The sequence below is a fragment of the Manis javanica genome, chromosome 12 (genome assembly GCF_040802235.1).
Source record: "Manis javanica isolate MJ-LG chromosome 12, MJ_LKY, whole genome shotgun sequence".
In the NCBI taxonomy this organism is placed as follows: Eukaryota; Metazoa; Chordata; class Mammalia; order Pholidota; family Manidae; genus Manis; species Manis javanica.
In genome coordinates this window covers 39,080,860-39,097,033 of record NC_133167.1, presented here as the reverse complement: position 1 = coordinate 39,097,033, position 16,174 = coordinate 39,080,860, and the positions used below count along the sequence as shown (strand labels likewise).

The following is a 16,174-nucleotide window of genomic DNA, read 5'->3' as shown; positions in this document are numbered from 1 at the left end:
TGTATGTATGTAAAAGATTGATTTACATCCCATGAAGGAACATACTGGTTTTGTTTTCTTTTAATAAACTGTTTACTAAGGATTTTTCTTGAGACATTGTCTGAAATGCTGGTTGCCAAATCATGTAGAAAAAGGGGATGAATATGCATATGTTAGAATCAAAACCGTTACCAGGAAAAGCCAGGATGTAAGGTGATGGTGAAACTGGCTTCATTTTTACAGCCTGTTAGGAAACCCCTCTGCTAGAATTAGTCACAATCCATTTGTCCTTGCTTATCTAAGTGATCATAATGTGAATAGCTTTGTTATTGTTTTATGAATAGTTTCTGTTCAGAGCTTCCTGTGTGATTATTTAAGGACAAATTGTCACTGAGCTGCTTGTTCTAATGAGGATATATGAAATCTTCCTCTTTCTGTACCTTTTTCCCTCCCTCTCTTCCCCTCCCTCTGTCCCTCACTCTGTGTTTCTTTAAAGATCTTAGAGCAGTTGGGCTTAAGAAAGGGATGTTCTTCAATCCTGACCCTTATCTTAAGATGTCCATTCAGCCAGGGAAGAAGAGCAGTTTCCCCACCTGTGCTCACCATGGGCAGGAGAGACGGTCCACTATCATCAGTAACACCACTAATCCAATTTGGCACCGAGAGGTAAGATGGCTCCTCAGGGGTTTTCTAATGGGCCGTTAGGAAGTTGGCTGAGTCCATCTCTTTCCTCTTTGCATCACTAAGCTGTTTGTGTGTGTGGCAGGGTGGTTGAGGTGTCCGGGAATTCCGTTAGAAAGAAGGTATGATGGGAATGCCAGGTGTAGGGTAAAACAAGTGAGGTAATTATCTCAGGTGCATGATTTAAGGGGTCAAAAGACTCAGTAATCAAAATTAACATTTTAATGAAATATTTTTTAAACGGTCAATGCAAAAAATTTCACAATGAACAAAATATTAAAATTGTAAGTAAGGACAATTTCAAAAGCAATGCATTGCAGGGTCATCTTGGAGCCTGGGGCAGATGGATAAATCAGTAATACTGATCCTGCTTTGATTTAAACATTTGACATTTTGTTCTAGTTAGATTCAGCACAAAGTAAAGGAATTTCTCACTTTCCCGGCTTTGGCAAATGTATTTTGGGTTTCTAGACTTTGGTCAATTAAATGATCCATTCAAGGAGTTGTCATCCTGAGTGAAGCCAGATCGTGTTGATGATACTCTAGGTTTCCTCACAGCTCCGTTGTGGCCACCGTCATCTTAGTGCACTGCGTCAGTGCAGCCAAGCGACGGATTTTCTCATTAGAACTATGGAAAAGTCAAAGAATGAACAAAGACGTCATTTCCCATCTAGTGAGCAAAGCATGAGCTCTCCCCCCACATCTCAGGGATCCAAGCACATTTCACATCTCAGTGTCACAGTGTGTCTGGGTAAGCCTGTGTTGGCGTAGAAGTTATACAATTAATTAGATCATTCCCTAAATGTTTAATGACAACAATATACTCTAACGATGTTGTGGAAATATTCCAGCGGAGAGGAAGATAACTCAGGGCATGTAAAACCAGCTGGAGACAAGGCGTGGCTGTCTGAAGCTTGCCAATGCAGCAAGATGTTTCTCCCGGGCGGTTCTTATTTATATGACTAAGTATCCCTATACCTGGTTTAAAAAACTGCTTATGCTCTCCAATTAATAAATAACTCTTAAAGGCTTGCCACTTTTAACATACTTAGAAGCCTAGAAGATAAAAAATTTATCTCAATGTGAATCGTAGAAGGCACATAGAAGGTATAATAATGATACTAGCAATGACTTTATTTTCCTAACATTTTATGTTTATGAAGTTCTTAATGATGATAAAGGGGCATAAGGGATGAGACTATCGTCTCTCCATTTTAATGATTAAGAAACTGAAGCTTAACGTGTTTATGTAATGAGTATTCAGAGGTAGAAGTAGCGTCTGAATTCAGCTCTCTTATTCTAAGGAGGTGCTTTGCCCATTAAGCAGATAACTAAATACATGGCTTTCATGGCCTTCTGGAGAACTTTATTATGACTAAATAAACTTAGTGGTACCTAGGTATAAAGCTAGCTAGCACTGTTCACATCACGGTGGTTGCATGGATTCTGCCAGGGATGGAAGGAAATGATTCAGGGTAGATTCCTGGCCCCATCACTAACTTCTCCTGAGATATCCCCATCATCAAAAAGAAAATGTTTTCTTTGTAAAGATAAAATGAAGGTAGTATATGTGAAAGTCTTTGTAAATCAGTAAAGCTCTTTATATTTATTTTATATTCTTATTAATATCCAATCCTATCTTCTCAAGTGGTATTCTTAAACAAAACAACAAAGCTTATTTCAACTTCATACTTCCATTTTTTTCTGCCCAGAAGAAGTGACTCTGTGTGCCTTAAATTAAGTGATTTTCATTTAAAATTGTTTCATTTCAATATTTATCTGGGAAACCACAGTATTCTGTAGATATTCCTACTTTAAGCACTAAGTGAAGGCATGTTTTAACCTACGTCATACAACTTCAGAGTCCCATGGGATTAGGAATTAAAAGTGCTGTTTATCAAATATATTGGTTAATTCTGTAATTGTAATAAAGAATCTTATAACAGGATGTTAATTTTCAAAGAATTAAGGTAACAATAAATGCAGTGAGTACTAAAATTGTATTGTGCATAGCTTAATATTTGATAGCATCTCCTAAAACTGGTGAGCCTGGAAGGGCCAGATGATTGTGAATGCCTCCTCTGGTTATGCAGATCTGTGATTGTTGCTTTTTAATCATTGTGAATGTTAATGATTCTCAGTGAATGAAGGATTAACATAGTTGCAGATATTTCTAGCAATGTGGACTCTGTATGTCATTAAGATTTGAGAGGTATCATTTTCTGTAATAATGATATAATTTCTTAATGTCGTCCTTTTCAATCAGCATGTTATCTGTTTTTGTTTCCAGAAATATTCCTTTTTTGCACTTCTTACTGATGTCTTAGAAATTGAAATTAAAGACAAATTTGCCAAGAGCCGTCCCATCATCAAGCGTTTTCTGGGAAAACTAACCATTCCAGTCCAGAGGTTGCTGGAGCGGCAAGCCATCGGGTAATCAGCCCTCACTTGTAGGGATCTTGTTGAGATTGCTTTGTACAGAAGTAACTGAAATGATCCTTTGTTGTCCTAGGACTTTTCCTACTGATAAGAAGTGGTAACATATCCAATCCTATTTTCTCAAGTGGTATTCTTAAACAAAACAACAAAAATAACATTTTTAAAAATAAAAATGTTTGCCTGTCCATTAAAATGTGCAGGACAAAAAGCTCCTCATTTTAGTTGTATACTTTAAAAAATAGACATCTATCTTTTCCAAGATGTACCTACTATTAGCATTTCAGCGTCAGATGTCATAATACTGAGTTTGTTTTTGAGCATATTGAAATCTTGTTATAAAAGCTTCTCCCTAGAGCAGGATTCTAGTGTCAGGTTGACACCTCCCTTATATCCTGATTTATCTCATCCAGATAACCTTTTATTCCTGAGAAACAAAAGCCACTTTGTTTAGGGCCATTTAAAATGAGCTGTTGGCTCTGAGGGAGCTCCTAGACATACACATTCACTCAGGCAGCTAAGATTTACTCATTGAGAGAATTTTAAAATGTGATTGATTTCTGTTGCCTTTCTGTGAGCTTTCTGTAAGTTGTGAATAAAGTAGTTAAGAAATCGTAACATGCATTCATCCCTTATTATAAATGGTATATATATATATTTCATGTCAAATGCCAGAAAACTCAGTAACGCGGTTGCTCTGAGGTGGCACTGGGGGCACTTTGTGTGTCTTGTCCATTGTAGTAGAACATTGTAAACACACGGCCATGGTAGTTGTGGAGTTGTAGGCCTCTAGTTCTGTGCTTTTCCACTGTAAAACATTGCGGACGTGGTGGCAGTAAGAGCAGTAATGGCAATAAGACAAGTAAACAGAGGGGGTGCTGGGAGCTCGTCTGCGTCAGGATGTGCATGTCACCCTGCTGGCCACGGATTCCACGTGTGCCAGAAGGAAGTCCAGCACGAACTCATAAAACCTTGGAATTATGAAGTATTTCTATAGATGTACATTAAAAGCATTATTTGGTACAGATATGTAGGGATTTGCCTTTATTAAATATGAATGATACTACATAGTAGTATATCAGCTGCTAGCATCTAAATATATATTTCTGATCTGATTATTGCTTTTCAACAGATAATTGATACACCTTGAAAAAGGCTAGGTTTTCATTACTTACGTGTTTGGTAGGTAGCTACTCTCAGAAGTAGTTGGGGTTACAGGGTGTGGTTTTATAGGATGAGGTTAAGTCCTCGCTCATTACCTATTTTGAGAGCATTTGAATGTAACATTTTTCAGAGAGTGGCCTGCATTCTACCCAAAAAAACACATCACTGTCCCACGCTTTGTCAATTATTCTGATTACATTAGTGAAAGACCGTGTCAGTCAGGTAGTGAGAGTTCTTTAGCACTTATTCTTTGTAATTATAGATCATAATACTACATAATATACTGTTCTCAACAATATGTCACAACCAGAGGCAGGATGAGTTAGACGAGGCTGGGTAAAAGCAAGGAGGCAGGGGAATCCCCTGGTAAGAGGCTTCGGCAAAGGAGGAACCCTTCACGAGGGGTCTTCACGAGGGAGGATTCCCCATGTTTATAGATTAAATAGTTGAATCCAGTATCTTGTCAATTTAGTTAATAAACAGCACTAAGAGTTGTTAAAATTATTTTTTCCAAGGAAAGAGTCTCGTTTGCTAGTTAATTTATTCAGCAAATATGTGTGAGTGTTTGTGGAAATATAGTGTCTACTAAGTGGTCAGTACTGTGTTGGCTACTGGGAATATGATAGTGAGAAAAATAAGAGAGATACAGTTCTTTCCCTACAATTCCTATTAAAGATTTATTTCCTAGCTAAAAGCCATCACTTTTGTAAATCTTCATCATCAACACCAACAGTTTATTTTTATTGGCCATGGACAAGGAGGGGAGGGTCTATTTATTCTTTACAAAGAAATTAAGATTTTGTTATTCTAGGGCTGAATGTCCAAAGAGATGGGGGAGGAAGCACAATGTTTGAGAGCAGCTCCATGTGATTTGCTGTTGGGTTCGTGCATTAGTGGACAAAGATCAAGCACCTCTGTGTGTCAGATGCTGTCTAAATGCTGGGAAGATAGTGGTAAGAGAAAGAAAGACACCCCAGCTAAGATTACAGCCATTAATATCATGTTATTTGAACACTGTAATGTACAAGCATTAAACATACCTGTGATGTCTAATAGTTACAGATTCCTGCATATTCCTATAGGGAATACTTTACAAAAACGACCAGTTTAAATAGAAAAAGCACTATGATAGCAGTCACATTGAGGTGAGCCATGGGTAAATCTATGTCATTAAAATGCATGCTACTGAAAGCAGCCTGACTCACAGAGAAAATACATGAACTGAGATCGTGGCATGGAGACTATAGAACAGGGACTTCTCTATCAGATGAATCTGTATTTTAACCCTAATTCGTCATGTAATAGTTGTCCAGTCTTGGACAGTTTGCTTATCCTCCTCATGCCTCAGTTTCCTCCTCTAGAAAACAGGGCTCCCACCAACCTCACAGGGCTGCTGGGTGGATTAAAGGAGATGAGGCATGCAGAGCCCTTAGCAGATTGTATGTGGCCCACAGTAAGCACTCAGTTTGGGGAAACAAAGCATTTTAAAAGCATCAATCAAGAAAAAAAATATGACAATATTTCTAGGGAAGAAAAAGAAAACAATAAAGGGAATAATCTTGTTTTAAGAAATTTGTTCTATGTAGTCAAAGAAATTCATAAGAGCTAACCAGGGATTTAGCATCAGCATAATAACATCCATGTTATTTCATACAGAGAGCATCAATTTAGAATTGAGGAGGTAGAGAAGAGCAAACAATATTGTTAGGCAAGTTAATAAAAAAAATACCTGACTAGAGGCTCTAAACAGTACAAATATTAGGTAAAGGCATTGTTCTTCTGAAGTTGCCATTAGAGGGCAGTGTTAGAGCAGAGATGGTGTGATTTGGTACTTCCCTTTGATTGTTTTCCTTAATTAAGAAGAAATCAGATTCAGAATGAAAGTTGCTGGCATCCAAGGAAATGATGTGATTGCATTTGACTTTGTTTAAAGAAACACAGACTTGAAAAGACATACAGCTCCATCCTTGAGGAAGCCAGTTGCCTGAGCCTGGGGCCAAGGTGGGGCCGACTGGGCAGGCCCCCATGTCCCTTCCAGCACACCTCCAAGTGCTGCAACAGGACTCGGCCGCCACGGGGCATCTAGTAGCCTCTCTCACCATCCCATCTGTACCGCTCACAGGCCACCCTGGGAAGCAGTGACAGCCTGGCCACTTCAAGGCGTGGGAGGGGAGGTCCACAGCGCCTGCCCCCCACAGAGCCGAGCAGGTGGGGGGGGCACAGCCTCTTCTCCTGCCGCTCTATCTGGATAGAGCGGCACAGGGCCCTGCATGCCCTGTGTGATGATCCTTACCCGTATGTATCCTTTGAGAACCAGCTTCTTATCAGCCTAAATGGAACCAGGCCTTCTATTTACATCTGAGTCAGAAAACACTTTAAACTTTAGGACATTCATAGCTCCTTGGTGAACTTCAGGATACCCCTTCCCTGGCCATCCTTAGCAGAGAAAGAGCAAAATCAGTGTCCTTTAAAATATATATATATATATATATATAAATAAAATAATGTATTGCATTTCTGCTTTTACTACTAATTTTCCTAACAGATTTCCATTGATCTCTGGGGTTATAAGTATTCATTTATTCAAATGAATAATATTACGTTGGACTATAATATACCTTTGAGCCTTCTATTTTCTTATGATCTGAAAGTTTTAAGAGAAATATCTGAGATTTGGGGTTAACCCACTGGAAGAAGATGAAGGATGACCCCAGTGTAGTAAGGATGAAAGAACCATTTCTCCTCTTGCAGTGACCAAATGCTCAGCTACAACCTCGGCAGAAGGCTCCCAGCTGACCATGTGAGTGGGTACCTTCAGTTTAGAGTGGAGGTTACGTCTTCTGTGCATGAAGGTGAGACTCCTGTATAAATACATTGCTCTAGGAAAAACTTAAATCACTCTTAGTTGTGGGTTTGCATTTGAGTAGAATTGAATTTATGTCCTATTCTGAAAATCAAATAGCTGTCAAATGATTACCTACTGAAGTTTTTCAAACAGATATGAAAACTGATAAATACCTCTTAGGTTTATGCCTGCATTTGGAAACTGGGCTGTAGAATTCCAGAAATAGTGAACCTCATATACCTTATATACCTCATATATCAGACTGACCAGCCATGTACTTGTCTATTAGTGAATGCTGAATCTTATCCAATCAATAATAATGTAAAGAGGCTTTAGTGGAATTGTTTGAACTGCTTGGTGACAAAGGAATGTGACCTTAAACGGTCATATGTTATTACTACTTCATTTTAATAAATGCTGTTTTCTCTTTCAGATGCTTCTCCAGAAGCTGTTGGCACAATACTTGGAGTCAATACTGTGAATGGAGATCTAGGAAGCCCTTCTGATGAGGAGGACATGCCAGGGGGCCATCATGACAGCCCCATTTGTTCTAACGGACCAGTCTCTGAGGAAAGTGCTGCCGATGGGATGCCCAAGTACTCTTTTAGGACTAGCTCTACTCTGGAAATTGACACAGAGGAATTAACCTCTACTTCTTCAAGGACCTCCCCTCCCCGAGGACGTCAGGATTCGCTCAATGATTATTTAGACGCTCTTGAACACAGTGGCCATTCCAGGCCTGGAGCAGCTACCTGCTCAGAGAGGTCGGTGGGAGCCTCCCCAAAACTAAGGAGTAGTTTTCCCACCGACACGAGACTCAATGCAATGCTTCACATTGACTCAGATGAAGAAGACCACGAGTTCCAGCAAGATCTGGGTTATCCATCTTCCTTGGAGGAGGAAGGAGGGTTAATAATGTTTAGCAGGGCATCAAGAACTGATGACGCGAGCCTGACATCTCAGTCGAAGCCAGAGGACAATCTGATGGAGACTGAGGAAGCCTTCACAAAGGAAGCGGCTGCCTTGGAGGATAAGCCAGAAAATCTTCCAGGGCTTGCAGAGAGCTCCTCCCCCTCAGGCCCAGTCCCAGATGAAAGTGAAAATGGCCCAGAATCTCAACCAAGTGCTGACCAGGGCAGCAGCGAATTGTGTGGCTCTCAAGAGGTAGATCAGCCTACAAGTGGGGCGGACACCGGCACCTCCGACACGTCGGGAGGGAGCCGAAGAGCGGTCAGCGAGACCGAGTCCCTTGATCAGGGGTCTGAGCCTTCCCAGGTTTCCTCTGAAACGGAGCCCAGCGACCCTGCCAGGACAGAGAGCGTGAGCGAGGCCAGCACTAGGCCGGAGGGAGAGAGTGACCTGGAAGGCGCCGACAGCTCCTGCAATGAGAGTGTTACCACGCAGCTGTCCTCGGTGGACACGCGGTGCTCGTCCCTTGAGAGTGCGCGGTTTCCCGAAACCCCTGCCTTTTCTTCCCAGGAGGAGGAAGATGGGGCCTGTGCAGCAGAGCCCACCAGCAGTGGCCACTCTGAAGGGACCCAGGGTTCCATATGCACTCCTAGTTCTTTACCTGTGGTGCAAGTGCCCAGTGGAGAGGAGAGGCTGGGGGCCGAACCCACCACTCTCCCTACCCAGGAGTTGGCAGCGGAGGTCTGGCAGCGGAGGGGGAGCCTGGAGGGGGCCGCTGCCGCTGCTGAGAGCCAGCCCCCGGAAGAGGGCGACGCTGGGGATGCCCAGGGGGCTTGTGAGGGGGCCGCTGCCCAGGAGGAAGGTGCTGCTGGAGGTAGGATGTGCGAGACCACATGGCTCTCTGCTCAAGCATAGCTGCTCAGAGGCTTGTAAGTTTGTCCCTCGATGTAAATTATACTGCAGGTCACCTGTTATCTGAATTCTTCACCTTGGGGTTTAACAGTTACCTGTTTCTTTAAAAAAATGCATCTTTTATTGCTGAAATAAGAGGCCTGTCACATAGCAGTCGCCAAACTTGAATAATGAACCTCTGGAGGGACCTGGGTTTGTAGAAATAAAACCGAAGAGGCTATAGCAGCTTCAACATTAGCATCATCTGCAGAGCTTTTCAGGAACACCTTCAGTCACTCCTCCCAGTAGAAAACCTTCAAAACAGTAGTGAATATGTACTTTGCATCAAATGTGATATTTTTGACTTCTGCTGTATAAAAATGCCAGCCAGGTCGGATGATGCACTCTGACATGTGAAAGATAAGCTGTTAATAGTGTCTGAGGATGCGCATTCACTCAAAATTTGTTTTGTGCCTCATTGACTGTGGCTCAGTGGAATGATTCCTTGAAAAAGTTCTGTTATAGCAAGTCTAAGGATAATTTCCTACACCCAAATAGCATAGACTCAGAAAAGGGAATGATTTTTTTTGTAAATTTATTTTCCTACCTAAAGTATTCCCTTTTTTTTTTTTTTGCTTCTGTTTCCTTCATTATCTTGCAGCCATTATATGGCCCTAAAGCATTACTGCATTAGCAGGACAGAGGCTGGCCTGGGGGCATGATGGGTGCAGACAGACATCTCTCTAGAAGACCCATTTCTGACGAAGCATTCACCTCCATTCTCTTGTTTCTGGGTCCTCATAGGGGAAGTGAGACTAAAGAGAGGAAGGAGACTAGCTCCAGGATTTATGTTTGGTAGTTTTTTTAACCAAGGCTGTTTTGGCCCTGAAGGGGAAGACAATACCAGAGTAACGTCTTACCTTTAATCCTAGGTTCTCAAGCCAACGGCCACCAGCCACTGCGTTCACTGCCTTCAGTACGCCAGGATGTGAGCCGGTACCAGAGGGTGGACGAGGCTCTCCCACCAAGTGAGGACATATTAACTAAAGGGTCAGGGCCTCCCCCTGATCCAAGGGTGCAAGGATGACAGGCAGACCCATTCCATGGGACCTAAAAGGTGGATGCCCAGTCTCTGAGAGGAGCAGATCTGGAGGCTGCCACTCGCCATACCGATGTAGTCTGGGAAGTGCTAGGCTGGTGGGTCCTCTCTGGCATTGTTCTGCCAAATGAAAGGGCAGCCGGAGGAAAGTCAATTCTGTAATGCCCATGTGGTAAATATTATAATCAGGGAAATAGATCCAGATATTTTGGACAGTTGGGTTTATAGTGGAAATTTTTAAAAATAATTCCTAATAGTGGCATAAATTTTCAGTTATTAGACAAATGGGTATAATCTCTTTGAAAGGCCTCACTCTATGTAATATAATTTTTATTCACTTACAACATTTTAAATCATTAAGTACAGGAATCTGATTTTTTTTCTTTAGGGGCATGCAGAGAAGTGTTATTAATTACAGAAATAAATCTATCATTTGGAGCATACAGTTACTGGGGATTTGAGAGATACTTCATTTCTTTCATTTTCAAGAAACATGTAGCACTTATAGGAATGATGGTTGAGGATTAGGGACTCTGGGAAATAGTTATGCAACCTATATTCAAAGGTCTGAGTTATATCCATGGCCAGTCATAATCTGGATATATGAAATGTCCAGAATCCCTTAAAGCAATAATACTTTGTGAAAGCAAAGTATTTTGATGAATAATAATAAAGTTCAGTAAATACCACTTTTAAATACCACTGGAAAATTCATCTTTCTGTCTCACTGCTTTTCCTTTTCTTCTTATTCACCCTCTCTACTCACCCATTTTACATGTGATCATGGCAAGAGGCTGATGCCTTTGGCCTTCTGTGTTTTAAAAATGGCAGGACATTAGGGAGGGAGTGCATTTATAGGGCTAAATGCTTAGTGGCTCATTTTGGCGAGTGCTGCAAAAAAGCTAGATGGCATGACATACAATGTGTCTTGTACACAATATATGATACTGGCTTGATCCTTTGGGAATTTTTTTATGCACAGATCTTCCTATTGTTCATGGATTTGGATAACAGGGTGGTTACTCACAGGAGACATATATTTTAAGCAGTATAAAAAAATAAACAGATTAATTAGCTATTGTGTAATCTTAAGCAGGTGGAGGGAAATTTCCTTATTGTTTATCCTTGGAGAAAAGATGAGAGGCAGAAAAGAAAAATATTCTTGGGAGATACTAAGATATAAGTGGATAAAAATGACTTAGGAACATGACAGAATTCTGGGAGGGCTTTGATTAATAGTGTATGTGGATTAATAGTAAGTAGAGCTTCAGGGGCCAGGACAGGACACCATAGCATTGTATCAGTATATGGATAAATGGCATCCTCTTGGCCACATACAATTGCTCTGAATTTTGTTGGACCTAATTTTGCTGTCTAGATTGTATTTAATAAATACAGCTACCTTCCTGCTGAATCATGACTACTGTTTGTGATACATCAATGCATTTGTTTAAACCCAGATACTTGCACTAACAGAATGCAGATTAGGATGTTTATTTTTTAAAACAAACAACTGGCAATTCATTGTAATGAGTTGATATGTCCACAAGTAAAAAAGGCAATTTGATAGTACATCCTAAATGAGTGACTGAAGAAGAGGAAAAAGTTCATGAGAGTTGTGTCCTCTAATGCAACTTACAGCCTGCAAATTCAGGGGTTTATATAATCACGGGTAGGTTACAGATATGCTCTGGACTTACCTGTTCAACAGTGTCCTCTACACTGCTTTGACCCTATGTCTGTCTATTCCTTTGACCCTATTCCTATGTTGCCTCGTCCTTGCGACAGACTGATTTAATCAACTGGCTGCCCCCAGCCTACCCCGTTCTCTGCCTTCCTTTCCTAACCGGGCAACTCTGCTACCACCTGTGGCCATGCCTCTGACTTAGAGCGCTGCGTTCCACCTTCCAGACTGTCTCGTGCCCTCTGGCTTCACACGGTGTTTCCTCAGAGGTTCAGATAAAGGACATCTGGCTGAAGTGTGCAGATTCGTCCACCTCATAAATGACCTGGCTCAGCTATTTTAAGGCTAAGAATTATTTTTAACACTGTGAATTACAATACCTCAAACGTATAGTGCTTTCCAGTTTACAAAGCACTTTGACATGCTTTATTTTTTAAGGTTCTTTGTAACAGTTTTGTGAGGTAGATCAAGCAGGTCTTATCTGTAATTTGTAGATTTGGAGTAAAAAATCAGCTGATCTGAACTTTTCATTTTATGGAAGGAGAACCTGAAGCCCAGATAAATTAAGTAACTTTTTAAAGATCCCTAGTAAAAGCTGAGCACTGAGTCTCAAACATTTCTCCCCCTCTATCAGGTATTCTGATCTAAGATCAGAAGGGGAGGAACTATTGTGTAGATAAATGCAAATTTTGAAAGTCTGGTGACTTATGTTGTGGTATGTTATCTCTTAGGTGCAAGCAACAGCACCTCCTCAAGTCAGAGGGTTTGGGGTTTGGGGATTTTACTGAAACTCTGTTATATTGCAGTGTCCTGAGGTCAGACCTAGGAAGGCCCAAAAAGTGCCCAGCTTTTTTCTCCATCTGGGTTAAGATTGGTCACCAGCACCCTCCCCTGGAAGGGCCCTCTGGTGGAAGGAAAGTGGACATAGTGACAGCATGAGTGACTCTCTCATGGCCCAGACAGGTTTGCTCCATTAAGCATCTGATTCAGACACAGAAGCACTGTTCCTCTCTGTGTAGGTCACTCTTCCAAGACCTGCAGTGTAGGGAAAATGAAAATTCCCACAGCCAGGGTTCTCACCTGACCCTAATCTTCTTGCCCACTGTGCACATGCAGTGATGTCATACTTGGCCTACTGTGCAGGCTCAGGCTTACGCATGTATTAGCATCGAGCCACCATCATATAAAAGGGTGACCTCTGGGCGCTTATGTGTGGAGGCAGATTGGGGATGGCACACTTTAAGTATGTGGACGTGGGTCCATGGGTGTGGACAGGATTCTAGTGCTGGACCTGCCACCACAAGAAAAAAGCTTGGTGTAAGAACTCTTACCCCCTACATTCCATTGTTTTTCTGTCTCACCATATGCACTGAACTTGCCCAAAGCTGAAACCCTCTGGCACTACATGCAGGACAGGCTGAAACCTTGTACCCTGGGCTTTGATGCCCACCCCACCCACGTTCTTGATTTTTTTTTCTTTTTCCTTACTATTGTTCTTATTATTTTAGCTTATTTCACCTTAGAAATACTTGTGTACTAATAAATGAGGAAGCCAGCCAGCCAATTTATGCTCCTCCCTGAAGATTTACAAACTCAGTTAAGGGGATTCAGTGGTGTCCTTGCTATGCCATTCACTCTTACAGGTGGTCACGTGTAGTCTGCATGCCAGTGTTACATGCAGCAGTCATCACTATTTATGTAAAGCAGCGTTCCTTGTTTGCGTCCTTTTCCAGCTGTGTTCCTCCTATCTCAGGATCAGGGAACCCATCTTGGACTTGGTACAAAGACTGCTCAGCTATAATCATGAGCTGCCAATTTGTTCTAAAAATCTTACTTTTCCTTTAGGCTCTGGCATGCACTGTGACCCTGGGGGCTGTGTAACTTCAGCACTAGTTGGGAGATGCTCTAATTATCCATACAAAATAAGAAAGCTCCAGGTCTTGAGGGCAGCATGGCGCTATTGAGAGCCTCCCGAGGAAGCAGCTTGAGCGCTCTAAGTGCCTTAAGGATCCTGAGGTGACTGAAGGGCTGGCAGCTGGAGGCCCATCAGAGCTGAAGCCCACAAGACCAGTATCAGCATGACAGGTGTTGGGCTTCTTTATATTAAGATAAGTGAAAAAAGAATGGCCAGCTCAGCCCCTTCTGAAAAACTATTTTATTTTTCTCTTATTTATTGGCTCCAGTGTAATTGTGACCTAACCCATTGCTGCACTAGAGATAATAGGACACTGTTGGATAAGTAATTTTCCTCCAAAGAGGATAGGAATAGGAATAGATTCACGAAGACAAGTCTGGATTATTGGGCTCACAGGATCCCAGAATTGTTGCCATATTGTTAGAATTAGCGTATTGCTTTTGTGGTGGGTTCAAAGAGGGTAGGCCTTTTTGGAAAAACACTGGAATGTTTATCATTTTCTGTGGTTGTGCACTTTCATTACCAAAGCGTCCTTTGGAATGAAAGCTTAAAAGAAGACTAAATCTGAAAAGTATAATTATAGAGTTTCTGCTGTTTCAAGGCTAGGAGCTCTTATTCTCCAGAGCATTGAAAGTTAAGTTTTGATGAAAGAATTGATAGTTTTAATCTAAAAAGTTCCTTTTTTAAAAATTGAATATTAAGGTCCCAAGTAGACAGTTTCTTGAGATTCTTCAGAACTTCCTATGCAAATAAAATACACATTCAGAAAAGAGCACATCTGGCCTGCTACCTTCTCCCCAACTGAGCACACCTGTGCAGCCACCCCTGGCACTGAGAAGTCCCTTTGTGCCCCTTCCAGTCACTAACCTCCCCTACAGGAGGGGAAGCAGACCTACTCTCCTGACTCCCAAAATCATAGGTAAGTTTAACTTACTTTTGTGCTTTATGCAAATGGTATCATACTTCCTTGAGTGTTAAAAAAATGAATCTTTCATTTCATTAAATCTGTCACAAAGCTTAATTTTTTTTCCTTAAAAGTACTTTTAATTCATTATAACCTCATCATCCAACCATTTTGGTGGATAACCATAGCTACTATAATTTGTTATAGTGGGTTTAAAAATTTACTTCACAACATGCAGGCATTTCTACTTTTTGAACCCAGTTATAACCAGCTCACACCTCCGCTTGTGGTGCTCTCACCCCGTGATTCACTCAGACAGTCCAGTGGTAGCTCCCCCAAATTCTTCCTGTCTCGTCATTGGCCTTCTTCCCAACCTCACACCTTCATCTCATCACCATCTGGATGGCCCAGTGGAGACCAAGGTTTAGTTTGAAGGCAGTTGGAAAGAGGATGACAAGATGAAGGTGGATCATAGGGACAACCCCTGCTCCCTTCCCACAGATGCTGATTCTAGAAGTTGGAAACATCTAATACATTACCCCTCTCTGCCTGCGTCTAGTGCCCTGCCTAGGGATTAATGCTGTGACAGTGGCTTTGGCATAGTTTTACACACTTTCTAACTCTCTGACTTCCCCTTGTTGTCCAGCTATTTAAAGGTTATTTGCATCTCAGGACGTCTAAGAGTCCACTTGGTTCTTCAAGTAATTCTGACACATACTGTCAGAGTCCCACACTTTGAGAAACATTTCTCTAGACAATAGTTTGTAAAACCTTATTGCCATAAAGCTCTTTATGCAAATGAAATCTTGTGTGAAAGACCAATATATACCACAGATACACCACAGATAATATTGGAGCTGCAGTAGCTAACGTGGAATTGGCAAGTGGGTCCAGAGCCCAACCTCTCAGGACCCTAAAGCTCCTGGCTCTATAAGGCTTAATTAATTACAGTTTACTTGGGAAATTCTGACCTAGGCATGAGTTGTTGCTAGGTTCTTACTGAACCTAACATACAAAAAAATGATGTCATTTTGGAAATTCTTGTAATTTTAGAATTGAAGGGGACCTTAACTATGTTTAATTATGCTCTCTGATTTTTCAGGTAGAGAAATTGGGGTCCACAGAGGTAAAGTAATTTGTTAAAGATTATGTAACAAACGTGACAAAACCATGGCCAGAAACCAACCTTCTACTTTCTAACCTAGCGTGCTACGTGCACACAGCTGCACACCCCAATACGCTGTTCTCAGTCTCCCTGCACAATGATTATATATCCCATTTTACAATGCTTCAAGGCAAGGAAGTGAATGCTGAGACCCCAGTTCTTCTAGCCTGCCTGTCTGATTGTAGACAATTTTCATTGTCTATGGAAGAAAATTTTGATGCTGGGCAATGAGTTCTTATATGCTTGCTTATCAAGAACAAACCAAGCCCAATATGAAAACTTATAAGACATTAAAACAACTTTACCCACCGCTCTCCACCCTACCAAATAACTCTGACAGATATGGTAGAGAGCTAACCTTCCTACAGGCACCTCTGCTGTTTTTGCTGGATGGAAGGGTATTGACTGCCTGGGTAAGAGTGGACATGTAGTTTAAGGGCAGGCCAACAGCATAACAGTGTCTCCAATCCAATGCCAAGTGTTCACTTGAAACCAGCAGTTT

General features: G+C 41.5%; 1 protein-coding gene across 6 annotated transcripts in view; it reads left to right on the top strand.

Annotated features, from left to right (window-relative positions):
- Window positions 1-16,174, top strand: part of HECW2 (HECT, C2 and WW domain containing E3 ubiquitin protein ligase 2) — a 344,914-nt gene that overhangs the window by 225,170 nt on the left and 103,570 nt on the right. For all 6 annotated transcript variants that reach the window (XM_073218419.1, XM_037009109.2, XM_037009108.2 and 3 more), the window contains 5 exons: window positions 476-645; window positions 2,951-3,093; window positions 7,012-7,112; window positions 7,539-8,888; window positions 9,838-9,933. In XM_073218419.1, coding sequence (XP_073074520.1) covers window positions 476-645; window positions 2,951-3,093; window positions 7,012-7,112; window positions 7,539-8,888; window positions 9,838-9,933 — 1,860 coding nt within the window. The remainder of the gene's footprint in view (window positions 1-475; window positions 646-2,950; window positions 3,094-7,011; window positions 7,113-7,538; window positions 8,889-9,837; window positions 9,934-16,174) is intronic.